The following is a 26,404-nucleotide window of genomic DNA, read 5'->3' on the forward strand; positions in this document are numbered from 1 at the left end:
CATTTATAACTTACAAGAGGAAGAAGAATAAAGAAAAGAGAAAAGGAAGAATACAAGGTAAGCATGCTTTTCCCAACGTGTGATCTCACCCAAACAAATGGAGATCAATTTTTTTTTCAAACAATGAGTTAATTACCTCCTTAGTCTCTTTTATTTTGGCCACAAATAAAAAATGTCATTTTTAATATCTTTTGGGCTCAAACCAAGCCCAGCCTTTCATGAAGGTAACCCACACAGGTTAACCCGAAACTATTAGCCTAGTATTCGGGGTGTTATATTTTACTATCTCACATATAATCTATTGATTATGGTGAGATAGTCATAGTTAATCTTTTGCTTATGTTGTCCAAAGAAATTGTTGAGTTCAACTGAATACACTTTATAAATGAGAATGATAATTTGGGATTCTTCATTTGTTTGTTTACTTTGGTTATATCTTGATTTCATCAAGTATTTGCGTGCATATCTAATGTCCTCAAATATCAAACCATAAACGAATTCATTTGCCCAAAATTCTCATCAATAAAATAACCAATTTAACCAAGTTACAAAAATTACTTATAGAAATAGGCAAGGAAACAATTAGTTACAGATACATTGATAACGACTTCCAAAAAAATATCTTAATTTCTAGTGAAACAATGAAATGTTAATCTAAGCTATTGCAATAGAAAACACTCAAATGAAACAATTTCTTAAAGAAGGATAATTGTTTAGCTAAATAAAATCCATTGCAAAAAAGGATCATCGATGATGCTCAGAGGTGACTAATGACGACAACTGACATTGACAAGTAATAATAAAGGGTAGCGGCTGACAACGAGGACTTTGATTGGATTTATAAATCAAATTTGTATTTTATCTAAAGTTTAATTGAATTAGTATTTTATCTAACATTTAAAAGTCAAATTAAAATTTCACCTTTTTTTTATAACGTACCATGTGAACAAACTAAAAGAAGTTAACGACTCAATTACCAAAATAAGATATATAAAAAAGTGATTAAAAGGTAACTTTTTTAAAATCATTGACTAAAACAAGATAGACCAAAAACAAAAGGGATTTGATATGACCCCAGTTGTAATGCCCGGATTATATAGATGTGTCGATCGTGAATCTAGTAAGAAATATTTGTCGCAACTCTTTGAACTCTAAAATATCATAAAATATATATGTGAGATTAATAACAATATAAGAATTAAATTAGATAGAATGGGTAGTTTAAAGGTTAAGGATGGAGGATAGTAGTTGTGGTAAAATGAAAATGAAAATAGAAGTGCTAGGAAGATGTTGAAAGTGGTGTGGACTTGTATGGTTGCAAGGTTGGTTGATTGTGACTTTCTAGCTATAACGATATAGGAACCAAAAATATATCTTGATGGAGTCAAAGTTCAGGAGTGTGGAACCTGACCCAATAGATACAAGAGAGCTAGGAACCAACACTATAATAAGATAGAATATATAGAATACTACAAGCACAACTTGAAGATGATAGAGTTCTTGCAAGAACTAAAATGATAACATTTTTAAATGAGTTTATAATTCAAAGTGATGTGCTAAAAAATGATCCTAAGGTACCTATTCATAGTGTAGATAGGAACCACATGAAAATTCACACAAAAGAAATATGAATGCTCAACTTAATGCACTTGAGTACAAATAAATGAGTTTTCTTCTTTATTATCCTTTGATGGCATATCATGTTGATTAATTTGGATGAATTTGATCAGAAATTTTGAATGTATTTAGCCTTATTTTTTCCAAAAAGGAAAGGAGACACTTGGGCTGCTTCCTTGCTTGCAAATGAATAAAAAGAATGATGAATGTAGACATCCTACACGTCCAAATGAGCTTGTCCCTACATATTATTTGTTGAATTATTCACTTAAATGAGTGAATAATTGAAATAACTCTATCCTTTATTGTTTGTCTCCTTTGATGATTTTATGAAATAAAAATAGCCTTTAATCACTTGTTCCCTAGCTTAGCACATGAATAGCCTTCAATGGTTGATTATTTCAGCCTTGAATAGGTGAATTACAAGGCTTGAATGCATTGTCTTATCAAGAATATGAATAGCCCTTGTGTGTAGATAAAATTTTAGCCTTGAATTGTCTTGATTGCATGAGTAAAAATAATCATCAATGGCTTGTCTTCAAGCTGAAGTTGAAGGGTCTCTCTATTATTCTACACGTCATATGCACCTAGACAAACATATAGGATTTATTCAACCTTTAAATAAAAGATGCATAAAACAATCAAAGAGATAGTTTAATTAATGCACTAGTTAAATGAATGAACTAGTTTAATTAAAGAATGAACTTTTACTAAATTTAACTAAATGCATGAATGAAGTAGTTTAATAAATGATTTAAGATGCATAAATAAACTAATTCCCTAAATGAACTTAAAATATAAATGAAATGCATGCTTTAATGATTAGTACACTTTATTAAATGCAATAGAGGTTATGAAATACTTAAATTATCATGGAAATGCATGCATGAGCAAGGTAAAGCATTCCTCCATTATTATTTCTTCTTTCCCACATCCATGGCTTGTTGTAAACAAGCTATCCATGGTTCCTTGAATCTCCTTGGCCCTTGCACGTGTGATGGGGCCACTTAGGTACTTCTCTGGGTCTTTGTATTTGAAAGTCATATCAATTCCTCCCTCTTTAAGGTGATTTGTCCCCAAATCATCACCTACATAAAAAAAAAAGATAAATTAGAAATATTAAAGGTTACATTGACATTAAACTCACCTGGGAGGGCTAGTTGGTAAGCATTATCACTGATCCTCTTGACTACTTGAAATGGTCCACCTCCTCGAGGAATCAATTTAGACTTCCATTGGGATGAAAACCGTTATTTTCTCATGTGCATCCATATCCAATCTTTCGACTCAAAGACAACTCTCTTTCGTCCCTTATTTTCTTTTTGATCATATTGCTTGGTGCACTTTTCAATATTCTCCAGCACTTGTTGATGAAGCTTCTTAACATATTTAGCTTTGCTAAGTCAATATTTTTTTACAATTTGGTTGGCAGGTAATGGCAACAAGTCCATCGAAGTTAAGGGGTTGAAACCATACATGACTTCAAAAGGGGTGCATCCCGTTGTAGTATGGACTGATCAATTGTATGCGAACTCTACATGTGGTCAATCTCTCCAAAATCAGAATCGTCAACATACAAGTCCTTAATGAAAACAAATCCCAACAACTTTAACTCTAAAATGTTTAGATGAACATGCCTCCGAGACAATGCATCGACAACTATATTCTCCTTACCTTTTTTATATTTGACCACATATAGGAATGCTTCAAGAAACTCCGCCCATTTAACATGACTTTTTTTGAGTTTATGGTGCCCCTGAATACACTTCAATGGCTCATGATCGGTGTGAATGATGAAATCCTTAGGCCATAAGTAGTGTTGACACGTTTTCATTGCATGAACAAGGGCATACATCTCCTTGTCGTATGTTGGATAATTCAACATAGCTCCACTCAATTTCTCGTTGATATATGCTATAGGGAATTTACCTTGAGATAATATTGCTCCAGCTCTAACACCTGATGCATCACACTCAATTTCAAACGTTTTGTTAAAATCAGGTAAGGTAAACAAAGGGGCATGTATTAAACACTCTTTAATGTCATTAAAAGACTTCTCTTGGTCTTCCCCCAAAATGAAGTTAGCATTCTTCTTGATGACACTAGGTAAAGGGGCAGCAATGGTGCTAAAATTTGGCACAAATCTCCGGTAAAAGCTTGCAAGTCCATGAAAGCTTCGAACTTGCAAAATGCTTGATGGTTGTGGCCACTCTTCAATGGCTTTAATCGACTCTTTATCAACTTCCAAGCCCTCAGAACTTACAACGAAACCTAGAAAAATAACTTTTTCAGTACAAAAACGTACACTTTTGTAAATTTGCATACAACTTCTCCTTTCTTAAATCCAATAAAACTGACCTTAATTGAAGAACATGCTTTTCCATTGAATTACTATATATTAAGATGTCATCAAAGTAAACCACACAAAACTTACCAAAAATGATCTAAGAACATTGTTCATTAACCTTATAAAAGTGTTTGGCACATTGGTAAGGCGAAATGGCATAACCAAACATTCGTAGAGTCCTTGCTTTGTTTTAAACGTTGTTTTCCATTCATAACCTTCCCGTATCTTATTTAGTTGTAACCACTCTTAATATCAATCTTAAAAAAGAGGTTAGAACTACTAAGCTCATCAAACATATCATCCAAATGGGGAATAAGGTGAGGATACTTTGCCGTAATCTTATTTACCGCTCGACAATCCAAACACATATGCCAAGTTTCGTCATTCTTTGGTACAAATAACAGCGGCATGGCACAAGGAATAAGAATTTCCCTCACGTATCCTTTTTCCATCAACTCAGTCACTTTCCTTTACAACTCCTTGGCTTCCTCGAGATTGCTTCGGTAAGCTAGTCGGTTAGGAATGATAGCTCCATGAACGAAATCTATCTGATGTTCAATATAATAGATTAGTGGTAGCCCACTTGGTATTTCTTCCGAAAATAAGTTGTCAAATTCCTACAACAAATACACAATAGAAAAAGGCAAAGTGTGATCAAGTTGGTTAGTATTTAATAAACTTTCCTTGTACAAAAGTACAAGTAATTCCTTCTCGGACAGCAAACACTTCCTCAACTCTCTTTCTCTGGTAAGAATACTTAATTTTGGTCTCTCACTTTGCTCACTCTCAATTGTTTTTACATCCATTTCAGACTCTCTCTCTTTGGCTCTTTCAATACTTTCCCTCAAATGGATTTGGTCTTTGTGAATTTGATTTGGTGAAAGAAGGGCTAAGGTAATCTTTCTTGTTCCATGGGTGAATGTACATTGGTTTCTATACCCATCATGCATGACTCGTCTATCAAACTATCATGGTCTTCTGAGTAACAACGTCACATATAATCTCATCTTTGTACTTTTGATGGAAAAAGCAACAAGGACTTGCTTGGTAACCTTCAGTTTACCCCTGTCATTAAGCCATTGTAATTTGTAGGGATGTGGATGTTTTGTTGTTACTAATTCGAGTTTCTCTACTATAAGAGTACTATCAACATTATTACAACTACCCCCATCAATAATGACAAATTATATATTTCCTCTGATGTTGCAGCGAGTGTGAAAGATATTCTTACGTTGTTCATCTCCTTCATTGGCTTGCATACTTATGGTACTTTTGACAATAAGAGCCTCACCTTTTGTTGCATACTCTAGGTCATCATCTTCATCTTCTTTTATGGCAGCAACTTCATCTTCCTCCTCTTGTTTTGATTCAACTTCTCCATCTTCACGAAGAAGCATATTGTTGTAGTTTGGACATTGATTTGCAATATGCTCTATCCCCAATCACTTGAAGCATTGGATGTCTCGGGAATAGTTTAGAATGGTCGGGGCTTTGCCTTTGCTGGTTTTGGAAATGGCCTTGCTTCTTTTGGGTGGAATGCCTCTTTCATTAGATCGTATTAGAGGACTTCATTTGAAATAACTTTTCCCCCACCTTGATGATTCTCCCCCATAGGATCATGTAGAACCCTTCCATTTTGGATCAAGACCAGCAAGGAACCTCACTATGGTAGTTTCTCAGTCCTCGTCTATTCTAGAACAAATCATAACCACTTCCATTTCTTTGTAATAATCCTCAACACTTTGGTTTTCTTGGGTAAGGCTTTGGAGTTGGTTAAATAACTCCCGATGGTAGTGGGTTGGTATAAAACACCTCCGTATCACTACCTTCATCTCGTTACATGTCGAGATAGGACGCTCTCTGTTATGCCTCCTACTTGATGTTAACTTATCCCGTCATATTAGTGCATAATATGTGAATTTAATGGCAACAAGTTTTACCTTCTTAAGGTTAAAATAGTTGTGGCACTCAAATATGTGCTGAACCTTCCTTTCCTAAGCAAGGTAAGCTTCAGGATCCATTTTGCCTTGGAAAGGTGGAATAGTGATATTGTTGTTATCTAGGTTGTCATCCACTCGTTGATGCACCCTCGATGGTCTTATGCCCCCACCACCTTGTTGCGACACTCGTTCATCCTCCGGACCTTCCACTTCATCGAAATCTCCTTGGTAGGCATCTTATTCACGTCTTTTACCTCGGTTTCCTTGAGTGTGTTCTTCTTCAACGCAGTCTATTCTTTCATGGATTGGTTTTAAATATTCTCGCAATATTCTATCCAATTCTAGAACCATCGCTCGCATTTTTAGATTAGATATAGTCCCATAATTTTGGTTGTCACCTTGCCCTGAAACATGAGAATTGTCTCTCGATTGTTGAGACATAGTTATTAAACAAAAAAATATTAATCCTCACTAATACAAATTCCTAACCAATCACTCCAAGGAAAAATCACTCCCACTTGTGTTTCACTAAGGATGGCTTTTACCCTTAGTGTGCCCTCGTACCTTTTTCCACTTTTGCTCTCAATAAAATCTTTTTAAGAACTTTCTCAACTCTTGCAAATGGCTTGTAGAATTCGACTGAAAAGAAATTAGTTAAGTAGGGTTTGAAAGGTAAAATCAAAGAAAAATGGCTACAAAGGAAAATGAAACTATGAGAATTGGTAAAGACTACAAATAGTGGCAAAATAAAGATAAAGTAAGATGTAATATATATATATATATATATATATATATATATATAATAATAATAATAATAATAATAATAATAATAATAATAATAATAATAATAATAATATAGAATAAGATGCTCCCTCCCTCTTTAAGAATTTTCTTTGATGATTTTTTTTATTTTTTACTATTCCGCGAGAGTGAAAGTAGTTATCTTACTGTATCAACCTACGCTCTGATACAAATTGGTATGACCTTGGTTATAATGCTCGAATCATATAGATGTGCCCGATCGTGATTCTAGTTAGAAATTTTTGTAACAACACTTTGAACTCTAAAATATCGTAAAACATATATGTGAGATGAATAACAATATAAGAATTAAATTAGATTGAATGGATAGTTTGAAGGTTAAGGATAGAGGATGGTACTTTTGGTAAAATGAAAATGAAAAGATAAGTGATGGGAAGATGCTGAAAGTGGCAAGGACTTGTATGGTTGCAAGGTTGGCGGACTGTGACCCGCTAGCTATAACGAGCTAAGAACCAGCAATATATCTTGATGGAGTCAAAGTGGAGTATGGAACATGGCCCACTAGCTATGAGAAAGCTACGAACCAACATTATAATAAGATGGAATGGATAGAATACTACAAGCATAACTTGAAATCGATAGAGTTCTCGCAAGAACTAAAATGAAAGCATTCTTTCAATGAGTTTATAATTCAAAGTGGTGTTCTAAAAATGATCCTAAGGTGCCTACTTATATGTGGATAGGCACCGTATGAAAAGTCACACAAAATAAAGATGAATGCTCAACGTAATGCACTTGAATACAAATAACTGAGTTGTCTTCTTCCTTATCCTTTGATGGTCGGCCATGTTGATTAATTTGGGCTGAAATTTTGAATGTATTTAGCCTTATTTTCGTCCAAAAGGGAAAGGAGACTCTTGGGTTGTCTTGCTTGCTTACAAATGAATAAAAGGGAGGATGATGTAAACATCCTACACGCCCAAATGAGCTTGTCTCTTCATATTCTTTGTTGAATTTTTAACTTAAATGAGTGAATAATTAAAATAACTCCAGCCTTTATTGTTTGTCTCCTTTGCTGATTTTATGAAATAAAAACAACCTTGAATCACTTGTGCCTTAGCTTAGCATGTGAATGACCTTCAATGGCTAATTATTTTAGCCTTGAATATTATGAGGCTTGAATGCATTGTCTTTTCAAGAATATGAACAGCCCTTGTGTGTAGATAAAATTTCAGCCTTGAATTTCCTTGATCATGAGTAAAAATAGTCATCAATGGCTTGTTTCCAAGTTGAATTTGAAGGGTCTCCCCATCACTCTACACATCACATGCACCTAGACACACATATAGGATTTATTCAAACTTTAAATAAAAGATGCATGAAACAATCAAAGAGTCAGTTTAATTAATGAACTAGTTAAATGAATGAATTAGTTTAATTAAAGAACTAACTTTATTGAATTTAACTAATTGCATGAATGAAGTAGTTTAATATATGATTTAAGATGTATAAATAAACTACTTCCCTAAATGAACTTAAAATATAAATGAAATACATGCTTTAATGATCAGCACACTTTATTAAATGCAATGGAGGTTATGAAATGCTTAAATTATCATGCAAATGCATGCATGAGCAAGGTAAAACATTCCTCCCTTATTATTTCTTCTTTCTCACATCCATAGCTGCTTGAAACTCCTTGGCCCTTGCACGTGTGATGGGGCCACTTGAGTACTTCTCCGGTTCCTTGTCTTTGACACTCATATCAGGATCACTGATGTAGTTTATTACATACGAGTTTGATGTCTAGGGCTTTGATATCTAATAGGAATAGGGTTCTATACAATATCTATTTATTATGATTAGGGCTGATCAAATAACCCATACTAGAACCGACCCGTACAGAGTTAGTTAATTGTTTTAATTCAAGGTTTTTTACTGCCTACGCCTAATTCTTCATTTCCTCATTTTTTGTTTCTCTTCTTCAATCCTTTAATATACCCCTCAAAACTTGGCAGCAATGGTTATTGATCAACCTCTTATTTGCGGTAAATTAAAAGCCTTTTTCTCATTCTTTCAATCTATTGACTCAAATTATTTTAAAACAGTCCTTAAATTTAACAAAATTGACGTGAAACCTTGGAGGTTTTCTACTTTCAATTTATTCCTCCATCATTTCCATCAAACAACCAACCGTAAATGACACGCATGATCACAATGGTGGTTCACGGCGACATTGATATTGGATGAATTTTTTCAACTTCAAATTTTGTAAATGTGATCAATATAAAGAGAAAAAAAAGGGGAAGAAGATAAATCTTTTGATGCTGACGACAATCAAAGAAACTTGTCAAAGAGATGGTAACAGTGACAATATTCAAAGAAAGTTCATTTTTGAGAGAAAAAAAATGTTCGAAATTATTTAGTATTTTTTCACTCTTAAGTCAAAAGATATTGAGTGCTTAAATGTACTTAATTTACACCAATTTTTACATTACACCGACAATGATATCAGCAAACTAAACTTAATCAAATTATTTTTATATCAATAAAGCTTTATAATTAAATGCATAAATATATAGACTAATACAAAATATATTTGACCAAATAAAATAATAAACAAACTAATTAAAATTGCTTTCAAATACGGTAAAAAAAGTATTAATTTTTAATGTTTGTTTGCGAAGGAATGGTTTAAGTTGAAACTCATTAAAATTTCGATTACATTTTAATAAAAGTCTTAATACATTTATTTACATAATTTTTTTATAATCAATTTCAAATATTATATGTTTACTTTTTTAAAAATAGAAAGTAAGCTTTGTTAGGCAAATTTGTCTAGCGGGATAGTCCGGCATTGGCACCTTGGAAGCAAATGGAGTGTCCGGCGCAACAGGAGTCGCGGCTAATGACTTGGGAATCAAGAAACAAAACAATGACTGTTATATCATCGTGAAAATGTCTCCTCACTCCACGATCGATCTTCTTCAAATCTGAATATCTCATCTCTCTCTTCTTTGCTGCTTCACGAACTGCTGCTTTCACCAGTATCCGAGCTCCCTGTATCAATTTGGTACCTCGCCATCAAGAAAATAACATAATTATTTACGTGATATTTTTTATTTTTTAATGATATGATGACACATCAACATCTCCTTTAAGTTTTTAAGGGCAGATACTAAAATGAAACCTAAACTGAACGGTAGATATAATTTTGAAAAAATAAAATTGAAGTACTAAAATAAAACAAAAGTAATAATTTAAGTATTAAACATATAATTTATCTTATTTTAAAATGAACAAATCTTCTATGTGTTTAGGGTAGTTCTGTTGTGTGGAAGAAACTTAAGGTTAATTTGTATTAGAATTTAATCTAAAAGGTTATATAATTGATAATAATTTCAGTTACATATAAAATTATTAGATTGTAACATGTTTTAACCTAAAATGTTATCATGTCTACTCTAAGAAGTTAGTCAATCGGTAATAATTTCGGTTATAACAAAAAATATTACATGAGTTTCTTTGATAACTTTTTGGATTAAAATCAAAATAGTTGTGTAATTTACCTGATTTGTTATTGAGAACAAAATATTTCTAATTTTTACCTAAAATGTTAATTTACTTTAAAGAGTTACGTACTTAATAAGTTTTTTATACAATCGAGTACATCATTTTCTTAGCATTATATTAACCAATCGTATTTTACAGTCTCATGTACTTGAAGGAATACTTTAAGGATAACATCTCTACATCTGTATAAGACGTCGTTGATAAATCGTGTATTTAACAATTAGTTGACTGTAAAGAGAAGATGGAACTACTCACTTAAATCACGTTCATTCGTTTGTATAACATGTGGGAAAGTGCAGCAAGAAAAGATCAAGAGTATTAGGACCCTAGAAATTGAAACAAAAGGATTGCTATTTCTAATAGTTTAGGTTGCTCGGATTTGGATGTGAGTGTCAAATACAATAATAAGGTACGAACCTATAATTTTATATTAAGAGATGAATTTGTAAAATTTTATAGAAGAACGAACTTATAAAATTTCAGGAGGCAACAATAGATTATTTATAGAAATTACACTAAAAAATCTAAAATATATGAGAATTTAAAATTTTCAATAAGTGACTGTCCCTACCTGGCCGCCACCCTTGATCTATCCCTGCCAATAAATAAAAATAATCTTTTTATAAAGTTATTTCATGTATTTGGACATTCTATCATCATCCATGGAGAATCACATGTCTCTAACCATAATTGGATGGCATACCTAATCGTATAACATAAAATAAGATCAGAGAAGAGAGCTTACATTTCGTGGGCATGCGTTGACAATGTTAATTGCATCTTGATTGCTAAGGAGTTCCCAAAGGCCGTCCGATGCAATCTTTAGGTTGGAGTTTCTGTACTACTATCGATGGCTTCGCTTGTAAGATCGGCTTCACGAATGATTCCGGAACTCAAAACTTCGGCAAAGGGGGTTCTTTGTTGAATTCCGGCTTCTTTAAATATGCATCACCGATGGATCTCCAAATCTATGACATGATAAACTTCGGTTAATGTAGTATCAATTTGCACAAGCCTTTTGTATACGTTACTTGTACTTCACGAAAATGAAAGTCTGAACCACAATGAATTTACCTGTATTATACCCTTTACGCGCCATACTTTGTGTCGGAGGACGACGATTGTCGGATCATCGGGATGCAACGATTGCAACTCCTCCCGAACAGATTCACTACGTACATTATGCTCAGATGATAATTGAACTGCCTTGACCTCTTCTCGAGTCTACCTAATACCACTCAAGAATCCCCGACATTGACAATGTATAGCAGTCCGCTGCAAATTAATCCGACCAGACAACATGAACCAACAGCAGCAATTTGAGGCTTATTCGGCCACTGCTTCGTGACAAGCGTAAGAAAGTCTTCTTCAGTAGCCAAAAATGCTTTGTTGATCACATCAGCTGACATTCCATGATTATCTGTTGTAAACTCTGTACCATTTAGCAACCATGTTCATTAGCAATCAATCCAAATTAGTGTGATGAAATTAAAGATTCTAAAGAATGAATAGCATACTCTTGATATAGCCGAAAAGGTGTTCATTTATAAACCTCGAAGCTTCGGGACCTCCATGACCGTCGTAGATTCCGACAAATACCCCGTAAGGCCCCGACTGAAATAAGCTCAATGGACCTGATTCAAGTTGGCTATGGTCTTCCAACAGATTGTTGGCTTGATTTACCGCCATCGAAAACTTGCCGGTGAAATGTTCTCCGGTGTCTTTGTACCACAACAATCCATCAACCCTACCATTAGCATCGCCGGCTTTACAAGAAGTTTCACCGTCAAAAGGCTGCCGCCAACAACGAGACACGACTCGCTTCAGCGATCCTCGTACCATAACTTACATATTCTCAACCAAATTGACCCAGCAATCAAAGGGAAGTCTATTGACCCAGTGTATCTGCTCCGGTTTTCCAAACTTGGAACAGATGATGACTCAGATATAAAAACATTTATTAATCTGCACAGTTGCAGTATAAACGAATTTACAAAAACTTCATTTTTAATCCAAAGAATTTGCTCCGGCTTCCACTAAATTTTCAAATCTGCAAAAGATGGTTTAGATGTAAAACACAGTAATCAGAACAGTTGCAATAAAAGGAATTTATGAAACCTTCATTTTAATCCTAAAATACAATACCAACAGCACTATTTAAATCTAAATATGTGGAATCAATTAAAGACTTTAGTGGTTAAAAGAATGCAATTATCTATAAAGATTTAAGGTTCGAACAATTGTATCTGTCACGAGTAAGACCATGATTATAATGTTATAATCCAGGAATAGGAGAAAGTTGGTCACCCTCATAAATTTAAAAATTTTATATAATTTCAATACTTTTATGTTTTATATTGATAATTTATTTTTTCACTAAAATTTATAAATCTATCTCAAACATAAAACTTTAAGTCCATTACTATATAACCCTAATGATATTCTAAAATAAATAAATATAAAACCAAATTCAGACAATTATCAATTGATAACTCGAAGCATCAAAATTCTAGATTGCAAAAAAAAAAAGGAAAGAAGGACAAGCATCCATCATCATAAAAGCTTCAAAATATAATAATTTGACAAACAAAAAAAGATCAAACATATATTTTCTTCCTGCATACTTGAGAAACAATGAAGAATTTTGTATGATCCTTTTTGTTGTAAACCTGTCTAAGAAGATTAACAAAAACCCATTATTTCTAAAGCTTCGATGAACCAAACACTCAAACCAAAAACCAACAAAGAAAAAATGAAAATTTTTAATAATGTTTTGAGAGAGAGGAAAAAAAACAAACAGAGAAAAAAAAAGTAAGAAAGTTTGAAGGGTAGATTTTTGGAGAGAACTTTTTCAAGGAAAGAAATCTCGAGTTTATTATTCTGATTTGGTACCTATTGTTTTCATTTTTTTACCTTCTAATTTATTTCCTGTATAAATGGGCGGTTTTGATTGCCCTTAGCCTTTCAACAAACCAACATTTTAGCAGCTTTCTTCTCTCTTTTTAGCAAACTACAATTTTTCTTCTCCATTTTAGATAATTATTTTGATTTTCTTCCTTGGTTTTAAATAATTTAAAAAAAAGTTTTAGGCTATAAATTATTTTGGATTTCCCCCCGAATAAATTCGTTGCATTAACTTTCTCCAAATTAAGCATCTTTAATGTTGCCATAATAACCCAAAAGAGAAAACAATTGAATTTTAGAAATTAATGTTGAAGGCGTCGAGTGTCATCATTCAGGGCAAAACTTCCATGATAATGCAAGTGGGAAACTTTATTTCACAAAATAATGATGTAATGCGATTATTTCCCCAAATGGGGTGAATGATATAGGAAACATGCATCTCTCGACGTCTTCAGCAGATTGTTTGGCATCTTAAGCAATTTTGCATTTGTTCGAGGGATATCTCGGCGTCTTCAACACAATTTCCATGCAAAACAGGATCTCTCGACGTCTTTGCATGCAAACTTGGAGCTCTCGGCATTTTCAACACAATTTCCATGATCGTTGGATATCTCAGCGTCTTTCATGTATTTTGGTAGCCATGGAGTTTGCAGCAAAAATAGGAAACTGAAACCATGGGAAGATAGGGTTGTAACAATGATAAATGATGTTAATTATATTTAGTGTAGGGTCGGGCCCTATAAAGCAACACTAAAAAAAAGAATTGCTAAAGAAAGGTGACGGGATCAACATACATTTTATAAAAGCGAATCAATAATGCACGCAATAATGCAAAGAAAAGTTTGCATGGAGGTCGAGGATGGAAATCACTGCATGCATGTGAAGCAATAATGGTGTCGTTAGTGCACCGAATATGATTTATAAATAGGAGGATAGTGGTGTTTGGGAGAGTGAGTGTGAGTTTGGGGAGAAGTTAGAAAAGAAGAGAAGAAAAGCTTACATGTTTGAGAGTTATTTCGGGATAAAATGAGAAAAAAGTTTGAACAAAGGAATAAATAAATCGAATATTTAATAAGTTTTATGTAATTTTTATAATTGTTCCATTATTTTAATTTTTAAATAGATTTTAATTAGATAATTTTTTTTAATTTTAAAGAATGAACTATATTTATGATTTTGTTATTGAGTAATAACTCGAGTAGGTTAGTGGTTGGTGGTTATTAATTATTCATTAACATCTCGGTAGGTTGTGGTTGGTGGTTGCAGGTTATTAATTATCCATTAATTTAATGATTTGATATTTAATTATTTAGTAATGATATGATTTAGTAATGATTAGTAATAATGTTTTATTATTAATATTTAATGATTTGATACAAATGATTTTGTAATGATTTGAAATAATGAAATTATAATAATTACTAATAATGATTTAATAAATTATTACTAATAATGATTTAATAGTAAAAAATTCAATTTAATAGTAATGATATTCGATTCAATTACTTCAATTTGATACAAATAATTCGAATCATGATTACAACTCTTGACAGTGTCGGGGTGTTGTTGAGTAATAATGTCGAGGCGCGCGTCGTTTCGTTGTGGTCGTTGCAGTTGTTCAGAAGTTTGTTCATAATAACCAACTTGCTCATTCATCGAGGGCATAGGTTTTCGGTGTTGTAAATATATGCCCACCACCGCTATGCTCTCCCATCTGAGGAAAAATACTTGTACTTGTCATCATATACATGTCATCTGATCAAAATCATTTGTTACCCCAAACATGGGAGAGAACATGAGTGATTGATGAGGAACATGCTGAGGAGTGTACAGCGTAACACCAGAATCACCAACCACTTGACTAAATGATCTTGTGTGATCAAAAGATTCTGGTGGGATATTATCCACTGCCTATTGTTCTGCTCCACGGTGAGAAGAACTCCCACTCCCACTCATTCTTGGTTTCTCGGGTTTACCAAATTTTTTCGTATACTCTATAAATTGCCATATTTCTCTGTTCGTTGTCAAGAACGGATTTCCATGTTCCCAAAAATAATTCAAGTAATCTGAACTCTGGAAGTCAAACTCATCTGCTTGTATGGGAGTGAGCGCTGGCAAGTATGAACCCCTGTTGTTCCAATGATTGATATGGTTGGCATGCCTCACAGACCAATCCTCACCGACCCTACCCCGCCCATCTAATTTGTGGAGAGCGTCATGATTCTCTGGAATGATTGGAATAGGTTGGTGGAAGTCGAACTGCCTCAACACTCTATCGGCAAATTGGAACTCCACAAATACGAAATGGATCAATGGTGTAACAGCACACCAATATTGACAACCCTCCCAGACATGTTGTGGTACGCACGACATAATTTCTCCATCATCGTACGACCTCTAAATAAACTACAAAACAAAATTATATAGTTATTATTTAATTAAATAATTATACAAATCAACAAAATAAATAAAGAACAATATTATAATATAAACATAATAAAAAATAATTTCTCTAATTAATTTTATATATACCTCAACTTTGCATTTGATGTCAATCTTAAACCTAAACTCTTTCACGTTATTGTGCGCCAACCCAGTTCTTTCTATTTTATGTCTCCATCTGTATACCAATCAAAATAAAATTCTGTAATTATTTTTCCTTTACAAAATATTCTTTAATTAATTTAAGATCAAATATTTTAAATAAAAAAAATTACCTTTCGACAAGAGGAAAGTCAATTGCAGTTCGGCTAATCAGTGTTATCCATGGAATTTTGTACCACGCCCACGATTGTAATAACATCGTGCATCCACCGATTTCAGTTGTATACGCATCATTTACGAGTAATGACGCCTTGCACATCTTGCGATACAAGAACGCCAATATTGCCGATCCCAAACTATACTGATGGGTCATAAAAAGTTATCCAAAAACGAAAGATATTGTATATGGACAAAATTACTGGATTTATCCGGCATCAAGATTTTGCCGATCAACTATAATATATATGCTCGAGTTGCATATATAATGTCTTGCTCACTACAATGAGGATCGAGCTTAAACTCATTTTCCAACCAGGATAATCTCAGTCGTGACCCTTTTGTTAAATCTTTGTGTGGTACCTTCCCAAGGTAACGCTCACATATTGCAAACACGTTAAGACCAGTATTTCCCACCACTCCCATTTCATTTGTAGGAACACCGAGTTGTAAAGCCACATCCTCCAAAGTGATCGTACATTCACCACACGAAAGATGAAAAGTATGAGTTTCTGGTCTCCACCGTTCAATTAATGCACTGATCAAACTGGGGACCAACCAAAATTCTCTTACAAAAGCGAAATCATAAAAACCGACTATTTTCAAATTATCGACGATACGTTGATATGGCATCTCACAATTGATAAGTCGAGGACGAAAGACTCGTTGTTCGCCATCCTAGAATTTGTTAATCCATGTAAGTAGAATTAATTCACCGTTATCGAATAAAAAAATTATTCGATCATATTACCATTTCTCCCAAATGACTCGAAAAGTGTCAACCATCTAGCCTCAAAAGAACATTTTCTTCTGCCATGTTTCAACAAATCTAGACAAAATATTAAATATTACACTCAATACAATTTAATATGTTGGGAAAAATAAACGGAGTTCACATGGGAAACGAAAAAGAACTTACGTATTTTTCATTATAACAACTGATTATTGTTTTATTCAAGTTTTCAACAATAGCAAGGAATTACTTTAATAAATCATAAAAATAAACTTCAAAGATAAAACGATCAACCTTTGCAGGTGTAACTTAGATCGGTTATTACTTAATTTTCGTTTCAGATATTACTCATCATTTCCACTCACATGAATTTTCAAGCCTTACTTTCTAATTTAATACAATAACCTTTTCCTACTTACTATTTGGTTCTCAACATTTTCAAACTTTGCAATTTAATCCCTAAACTTATAAATTCATTCAAAATTGAACCAATTAAGCACACTAATACTAAATTCCAACATAGTATACCAAATTTTAATAATTTACATCTTAATCCTTAAATTCCTCAAAGTTTACAAAATGGTCCCTATAACTTTACAATGTTCCAAAATGGTCCAAAGCTTATTTCAAAGTATGTAACAACATATAAATCAAAATTTCACAGCATGACAATAATCATAAAATTACATGAATTTTTTGACCGTAAATTAAGAAATGAATAAATAAACCGGTGGATGAAACACTAAACCTTTAAAAGAAGAAGAATATGAGATCTAGGGTTGTAGTTTTAAAATTACCTGAATTTTTTTAACCATAATGATATCCTTTTCTCCTCTCCTCACACTTTGCTTGCTTTGCTTCTGTAATTGCAATCCCAACTCATATGCACATTGCATTCCCTCGAGCCCTCTTATAAACCCCCGTGCATGCATTATTGGTGGACCTATCCCATATTGCTCAATAAGACACCGAGAAATCCCCCCTACGATGAAGAAGACGCCGAGAGATCCTAGGAGAAAGCATGCATGCAAGATTTCTTTCGCATGCAGGAGAACAAGACGCCGAGACATCTCACATGCAAGCCGAGACATCTCACATGCAAGATGAAGAAGACGTCGAGAGATCCCATTGCATGCATGCCAAGATTCCTGCGCCTTCTCTGCTCACGTCCAATCCCCCCAGCTTCAGCAGCAGCAGGTCCAACATGAAACAATTGCTCACGTTCAGGCCCCCAGCTTCAACAGCATCAACTCCCACATGCAGCAAAGATGAAGATGCTGGGATATCCCTTCAACGATTGCAACACACTAAAGACGACGAGAGATCCCATGCTTTCCATTTTTTCTATAGCAAACATCTCATTTGGGGAAATAATCGAATGAGTTCATTATTTTGGGAATTAAACATTCCCACATGCGTTATCTCGGTAGTTTTCCCATTCATTCAGGCTCAGATTTTAGAAAAAAAGCATTTATAATTTCTTTGGTTAAACTATGTACATAGTCATCCAACTATTACTTTGATTTTGTTTCAATAATCCAATTATTATTTTGATTCCGTTTCAATCATCTAATTGTAATTTGACCTTTGTCGTAACCGATTTTCGCCCGGGCACGAATTTTTTACTTGGCGGGAAAAGTGATGTGAATAGATGATTTTTTAAAATAATTTGGGAGTCGCCATCGGCCTTTTGGGTCAGGTAGGTCGAATACCTAAAAAATTATCTTTTAAAAGAGTTTTTAAGAAAACATCAGTTAAAAGATAAACTGGTCTGCGTTTTAACCAAAAATTCATTCTTTTTAGAAATATAAAGGGATTCGTAGTCGGTTACGTTTAGGGAAGGATTAGCACCCCTACAACGCCCAAAATTGATACTTTTTAATTATAAATTGTCTCTATTATTAGAAATTTAAAAATTCAAAATATATTTAATTTATAATCCTACTATTTCAAAATTATAATTATATAAAAAAATATTAATTTATATATTTATAAATAAAATATTTATTTATTTAAAAATATCAGAAAATGACTTCTAGGTACCTTAAGACAGCTCTTTTCTTCGATATTAATAAATATTATAATAATTAAATTTTTTTATAATATTTAATTTTAAAATACCAGAATAGGACATCCAGTTGTATTAAGACTGCCCTTTTCTTTGATATTGAAAAATAAATAAATATTAAAATAAAAATAATTTATATAAAATCAAATTAAGATTTAATATAAATTATTATTTATTATATATATTTATGACTATATAATAATAATAAAAATAATATTTAAATATATAAGTAAAATTAAAACATAAATGAACAATAATAAAAATACGATTAGAACTATATATTTAAAAGCAATGAAAATATTTAAAATTAATTACTAAATTATAATCTAATAAAATTAAATACTTAATTTAATTAATTATTTAAAATTATAGGGATTAAACATGCCATTTTTCTTATTTATTAATTTAGTGACTAAACTAAAATTATATAAAATTCGAATATCAGATTAAAATAAATTAAAACATATGATTTGGGGTTAAAATATTAGTTAATAAAATTAGGGAACTAAATATGATATTTATCCTAAATATTTATAAATACGGTTAAAGGCTAAAATATAAATAAATAAAATTTAGAGACCAAATTAAAAGGATTATAAATTCGATTTAGTGACTAAAATGTAAGGATTACAAATCTAAGGGATTGCGGACGAGATTTAACCTTTAGTTAATTACACAAATAGCCCTCCCCAAAACGACGTCATTCGGGAAGGGCTATTTAAAGCCCGAAACGACTGGCCCGAAGGGCCAGCCTCTCATATTTCAATTTATCATTCTCTCTCTAACTGAGAGAGAATGATAATGCTCTCCCCTCTCTCTAGCTTCCCTCATCGGAAGGAAGCCGGCTACTGGACGGCAGCCGTCTGCCGCCGTAATTCCCACCGCCGGCTACCGAATGCAGTGGCCGAAAAAATTTATTTTCACACCACAATATAGATCGGACCGTCCTAATGACGGTTCCGGTGTTCCTTTCTTTTAAATAGCTCCCGATCGGAGTAAATCTAAGAAAATACCTTCAGTTTTTGAAGGTTTTTGTGTGACGTTTGGAGGCCGGTGGTGACTCCGATCAAGGCTTTGTCTTCCACTGTAAGTTTCTCTCGTTCCTTTCCTTGCTGTTTTAGTGATTTGCTTTCTGTCCTTTTTTTTTGTTCTCTGTTTTTTGCTGGTTGTCGTCGGTTTTTCTTTGCAGGTTGGGTGATGGCTTTATAGCCATCACCGACGCTTGTCTCGGACCGATCTTAAGAGTGGAGTTCGGTGAGTCACCGAGCTATGTGGTGACTCACCCCATAGAGCTTGCGATGTGGGCGGCGGGTGTTGAAGCAGCAAAGCTTCTGGAGTCTTCAATGAGGCGGCGGCGTAGTGACTGAAGTGGGTTCGAGCATCTGGAAGCTGACCGTCGGCAACGGTCTCTGGCAGCTGGAGAGGCGGCTGCGGCGCTAGGGTTAGAAACCCTAGCTGAAACCCTAAATGTTTAGGGTTTCATTTTGGTCTGGGCCGGTTGATTGGGCCTTCGATTTTGGGCTTGTAATTTTTATTATTATTATTATTATATATATTATTTTTTTAAATAATAATAATAATAATATATATAATAATAATAATAATAATAATAATAATTATAATAATAATAATAATAAATAAATAAATAAAAATAGATAAAAAAGTTAGTATCTTCAACCTTCTTTCAAAAGTATATCTTCATCCAAACCTTCCATTCTCTTTCTCAATGCATTAGTCTCTGAATGTAAAACCACGTTCTTCTCATTATATTGCTTCACTTCTTCCAACGTCAGATCTCTCTCCTGGGAAACCTTAACCAAAATACCCTTCAACATGATAACTTCCTTCGTCGATTCTTGTAACTCGCTCTCAAGACGTCTTATGTTGTCATCTTCTTTTGTTACCTGTTTAAGATTTCGACACATTTCATCAATCAAAAAATGATGAAATCTCTTGTGAAAAATAATACCAATGGTAACAACAAAGAGATCAATGTACAGAATTGAAGGTGTAATGTGTTACATGGTGACTTTAAGTTCACCCTAGATATTGTTCTCTGGACTCAAGAATAAGGGTCGGCAAGTTCTTCACATATTTAAAGGGTCATGTCATTATTTTCATTCTCCAATTAGTGTAGAATACAAAAATTGGGCATGGATACATGAGAAAAATGCAGAGTTAGTAGCTTTACGGGGAAAATGGGAAAAAATTAAGTAGTTATCTATATTCAATACACATTAAATACGAATCCAGTTAACATAGATACCAAGTATTTACAGAGAAGGAAGAAAGCTTTTTGTTGATGCATAGATTTAACATCAAGAGTTAGGCTAAAGTACATAAATGGTCCCTGATTATAGGGTGGTGTTTTATTGATACATTCGATTACTAAAAGTTACAAAATGATCTTTTAACAATAAGTCACTTCTATGTTGAATCCCCGACTATTAAAAGTTACAAAATAATCACATGACTATTCATATGTTTCAAACTCATCCTTTTCCATTACAAAATTTGATGGTCGTCTAATGTGGATGTTAACATGCTGTCTGAGATATGATTAAATCAGATCCTAGAATCACAAACGACTATATAACTCAAACGGCTCAGACAACTATTAAGCTTTTAACAAAAAAGGACGAGTTTTGAATATATGAATAGTCGAATAACCATTTTATAACTTTTAATAGTCGAGGGACTCAAGAGAGCAGCGTCATATAATAGGGGATTATTTTGTAACTTTTAATAATCGGAGACTCAACAAAGCAACGTCCTATAATCGGAGACCATTTATGTACTTTACCCCAAGAGTTACCTGAAGTTGAAGATCCTTCGATCTGTGGGTGAAACATGAAATGTTGTCAACTGAATTTTGTACTTCACATCTTAGTATTTCACTACCTCTCAATGCTGCTGCAAGCTCAGCCTGTAACTGTTCTATTTCAACCTCTTTTGAGTATAGCCTTTCCTTCAATAAACTTGTCACCAAAGTTTCTGCTTTAAGCTCACTTCTTATAATCTCCTGGAAAAGTGTAAAGTGAGTGTTTGTATGAGATTTAGAGCAGAGAAAATAACCAAGAAAACCCTAAAAAAGCGATTCCAATGGAAGATTTCAATTTGTATTTTATCAAATTCGATTGTGTTCTGGTTCATGTGATAAACACAGATTCGGTTTGCTTTTTTATGAAATAAACTGTAGATTTCAGGGGGGGAGGGAGGGGGAATCCCTTACCTCTGAAGGTTGATTGTTGAGTTTGGTTGACATGGTAGGATCGATGGATGCCAAGTGGGAATCCGAAGCAACCAAACTGGATTTCTCGTGGAACAAACCGGATATTGTTCGCAAACTCCTCGTTAGGCTTTCAAATCCATGTTTAAAGCCTTCAATTTTCAAATCAGATTCAATAACAAATTGACTATCTAAAACTGGTTGAGTTTCTCGAAGCTGATTAGTTTTTCCTTTGATGAAAAGAATTAACTTAGAAGACACACCAATCATCTCATTAAGCATAGACAGTCCTCGATTCTGCAAACTCCATACACGATCCTGCAGTTCATTATCGAGCTTGAAGGTTAATCTGATAGTGTCATTCCTGCTACCTCTTAATCGATTCGATAAATCAATATTCTCGTGTCGAAGAGAGTAAGCTTCGAGTCTATAAGACTCTACTTCCTTTCTTAGTGCCAATTCTACTCCAGTTAACCTCATTTGCTCCATTTGTAATTTTTTCACTTTCTGTTTATTATTTTCTGGGGATTGTTTCTTCTCAGTCTCCTTACTGTATCCGTCTCGCAGCAATTCGATTGTTTTCTCTTGTTCAGTACATGTTCGGAGTAGTCTGGTAACAGACCTCTGCAACTCCTTGCACTCCTCTTTCTCTTCCAAGTTTATTCTAACGCAAGCTACATCTTCAACTGCTGCTCTATACCTCTCTTGTGAGAGACTTCGGCTTAGATCTCGATTCTCATTGTTCAACTTTTCGATCATTATTGTCAACTCCTTAAGTTGTTGTTCCGAGTACTTCGTAAGGCTTCTGTTTTCAGTTTCCTTGTCATTGAAGGAATTGACTTCTCTCTGAAGTGAAACGTTTTGCTCTACTAACTCTTGAACTCGGTCACAGAGCCTTTTCTCTTCTAAACGATACTTTTCAAGCTTAACCGACCAATAACATGACCTTCTATTGATCTCCTTTTCAAATACCAACTGTGTCTCATGCTTTTCCTTTGCTAGTTTTTCAATTTGTGACTCCATTTCTGCCCTAGCGATTCTTAGTTCGTCCCTAGAACTCGCTCTCTCGGAAATTCTAAACCTTAGAAGATCTGAAACCTCAAGGGCTAGCTTTGTTTTCTCCTCTTTCAGGCACCGAACAGAGTGAACAAGCGATGAAACATCGACCTACCATTAGAAATAAAGCTTTCCTGCTCATGAGATTCAGAAAGAAGCAAGACTCTTTCCTCGGCTTCTTTCAATCGTCTTTGTAATTCGACATCTGAATTCTCTTCTTTTTCAGAAGAGTTAGAACCATCAGAGTTTCCCCCAAAGGAACAATTTTTGTAAGTCTCGTCCATTTCCAATTTGGACTCAGGACATCTACTCATGTATCCACCATTTACATTTTCATTTGTGATCGGAATATGACATTCAGAACCCTTTGAACTTGAACTTGGGGCAACATAAGTTTGTGAAAGCCTCTCGATCACATTCTTCGCAACCATCCGTGGTGACTCCAAATTCCTTTTCCATCCAGTCTCCAGATGGAAAGTGAAGACTTATAACCTTACAATCCCTAACTGAATGAGATTTGTTTCTCTCTTTGACACTATGCGTTGGAGATGAAGGGGCCGTATATCGAGCTCGCGGAGGATGCATCCGACCACCAGTTCCACGATTCAAACTGTTCCTCGACTTGCTAATTTCCAGAAGCTGCTCTCTATTTACATAGCAGTCGATAACTTGGCTCGACACATAGCTAGAGCAAGATGAACTCCCAGATGAATCATGGTGCAGCCTTGAAGAACCAGAAGAACAAGGCCTGTCAAAGCCAATAGTTGTCGTATCACATTGTTTAGCCTTCGATTTCTTCTCCGGAGTCCGACCCCTGCATCCCGAATCATGGTGATCGTACTGCAGCTGTGGGAAAGAACAATTTTGTTGGACAACGAACCACTACAAGTAAGACATGAACCATTATCGGATATTTGTTTTCGACTTCCGTCAGCCATGTGACGAAGTTGATCACCTGACCAACTTCCAGACGTGTTTCCCCAGTAAACTTGGGTATCTGTGGAAGCCGAAAGAACACCATTGTCGCGACCACCACGAGAAGAGGACGATTTGAAGAATAAAAGCTTCTTCATCTCTATATATCATCAACAAGAAACAACTTATGAAAATGGAATGAATCCCAATCCCTTTTAAAACATAACAATCTTCAAAAAATGGACCTCAAAGAACCTGTAAAAGATCTATAAATAAATAATAAAAGTGGGTCGTAAAAAAAGGTAAAGAACATAGCACTGGAAAACCATCATCAATATCACTAGAGATACTACTGAAAAATCAGCTATCTGTATCATTTCTGTCATCTTTTTATGTCGTGATCATATTTAAAATACTATATATAAAAATGTGTTTCATAAATCGACATGTTCATATAAGTGAGATGAAAAAAAGAAAGCATATGCAACATTGAGATGTCAATCATGAAAAGAAAAGAAAAAGAAAAAAGATGATACAGATAATATAAACACATTGACAATATTAAATTAGTAAAACCTTGAAAGGACATGTTCATTTTTGTGATTCATTTTAGTTGGAAAAGCCAAGCAAGACAGCAAAATTTTAAAACAATCTTAGCTAAGAAAATTTCAGTTTCCTGCAAAAGGACTGTATTTAATATTATTAAATAAACATGTTTACGTAGTGATCATCAAATAAAAATAAAAACTCAGTATTATGAAGGAAAAAACCTGACGTAAATATAAAAGAATAGAGTTGAAATCAATCTGTTGATGATTGACTTAACAAAAACAAAATCAGAAGAAAATATTTTAATGTTAAAAACAGAACTCGAGATGACAATTCCTGAAAACTTCCTTTTTCCACTTTAACTTTCTCAGAAGCCAAACAGACCCGAGGGAAAATAATAACGAAAGAAAGAAACGGAAATAGACTTCATCCATCAAACAGTCAATTTTTTCAGAAAATAAAAAACCCAGAGCATAAAAATTTAATAAATGCTTGAATGCAACACACTAGAAGAAAAAAAATAAAACATTGGCACTTAATACTTACCATTAAAGTAGAGCAATTGTGCTTTTCTCGGGAAAGTTTTAATTTTCTCAGAATCCGAGTTAAAAAGTAAAAATAATCCCTCGAAATTAAAGGTTCTTAAAACGTAGTAATTAAATATAAAGTGCAGCAAGGGAAAGCACGGAAAGGCGCGGAATCAACGGCGTTACGGACTAGCGTTAAAGCACATTTGGCAATTTAGGATTTAACGGTGACTGATGACGTCAGCCGTTAGGACTTTAGAGAGGAAAAAATGCGGGGTGGGGCAATCAATGACCTTTTTAACACCTAAGAAAAATCTCCCTAATTAACATCATCTTCGTATTTATTTCTGGATTGATACATTTTTATCATGAATAGTAAAGCTGCGTCTAGAGGTGTAAAAAATCAATTCTGAAAAATTGATTAAAATCTATTTGAATTTAAATTGTTTGTAATACAAGGTGACGAAAATTAAAAATCAATTTAAGTTCGAATTGTGTTGACATGAATATGATTTGAACCTGATTGTTCTAGATCTAAATTTGACTTGCACACAATTTGAAAACGGTTTAAATTTAAATTAAACTTGATAATGTGATAATTAAATCTGATTTACATTGGACTTGATATGAATTAGAACTAAAAATTAACTTGATAAAAAAATTTATATAACTTTACTACTGAGATATAATTTTATCGGACTTGTAATTGATCCAACCTATTCTTGATTGACATGTTAATTGACCCAATCTATAAATGATATGATTTGTTATTGAATTGATTTGATGTAGACACAACTTATCATTTATCTGCCTTGTAAGTTGTAATTGATGAAATATATGATTTGCATGAGAAAAATAAGGTAGTTGAGACTTTTGAGAATATTTGTTTAGGAAAAATGACTCTCAGAGGGGTGTTGAAAAAAATAGTTGAAATGGGGGAAGAGAAAAATAATTTACTGAAGTGGGGTGAAATTTACATTTCTATTGGCAGAGTCATGTGTATTAAGTGATAAGTGGGGGGAAATCATCAAAATTTCATATTCTTCTTCCTCAACCAGCCATGACTTCCATTGAAGGTAAGGGGGCTTTTTAATTTGATTTTCAAGCTTCCATGGTTTTGGATTAAGTTATTAGATACAAAATTAATCATCTTGAAATTCTCTATCAATTGGTATAAACATTACATGGTGAACATGCTTTTACGATGAGATTGGAAATTTGGGTTTATGAATGGTTTGTTGATTTTGAAGATTTGATGAAGGATTATTATATTTTTGATGTTGTGGATTAATTTTCAAGTACGAGTGATGATTAAAATCAAGTGTATAAGTATCTGTAGTATTCAGCCATAGGGAAAAAAATTAAGGGAAAATGTTGAAAAATTTCCTATAGTCTAGAATTGATATTAGAACTATTCTACATGC

General features: G+C 33.6%; 1 protein-coding gene and 1 pseudogene across 1 annotated transcript; both read right to left on the bottom strand.

Annotated features, from left to right (window-relative positions):
• Positions 1-9,504: 9,504 nt before the first annotated feature.
• Positions 9,505-12,169, bottom strand: LOC120187687 (annotated as a pseudogene).
• An 8,208-nt stretch (positions 12,170-20,377) lies between these two features.
• LOC120187688 (girdin-like) lies at positions 20,378-23,303 on the bottom strand. Its single transcript, XM_039191346.1, has 4 exons — positions 23,154-23,303; positions 21,937-23,100; positions 21,520-21,726; positions 20,378-20,608 (listed from the first exon to the last, which is right to left on the bottom strand). Exons 1-4 carry the CDS (start codon positions 23,301-23,303, stop codon positions 20,378-20,380), a joined length of 1,752 nt encoding a protein of 583 aa, XP_039047277.1.
• Positions 23,304-26,404: the final 3,101 nt, after the last annotated feature.

The sequence above is a fragment of the Hibiscus syriacus genome, unplaced genomic scaffold, assembly GCF_006381635.1.
Source record: "Hibiscus syriacus cultivar Baekdansim isolate YM2019G1 unplaced genomic scaffold, ASM638163v2 tig00113725_pilon, whole genome shotgun sequence".
Lineage (NCBI taxonomy): Eukaryota > Viridiplantae > Streptophyta > Magnoliopsida > Malvales > Malvaceae > Hibiscus > Hibiscus syriacus.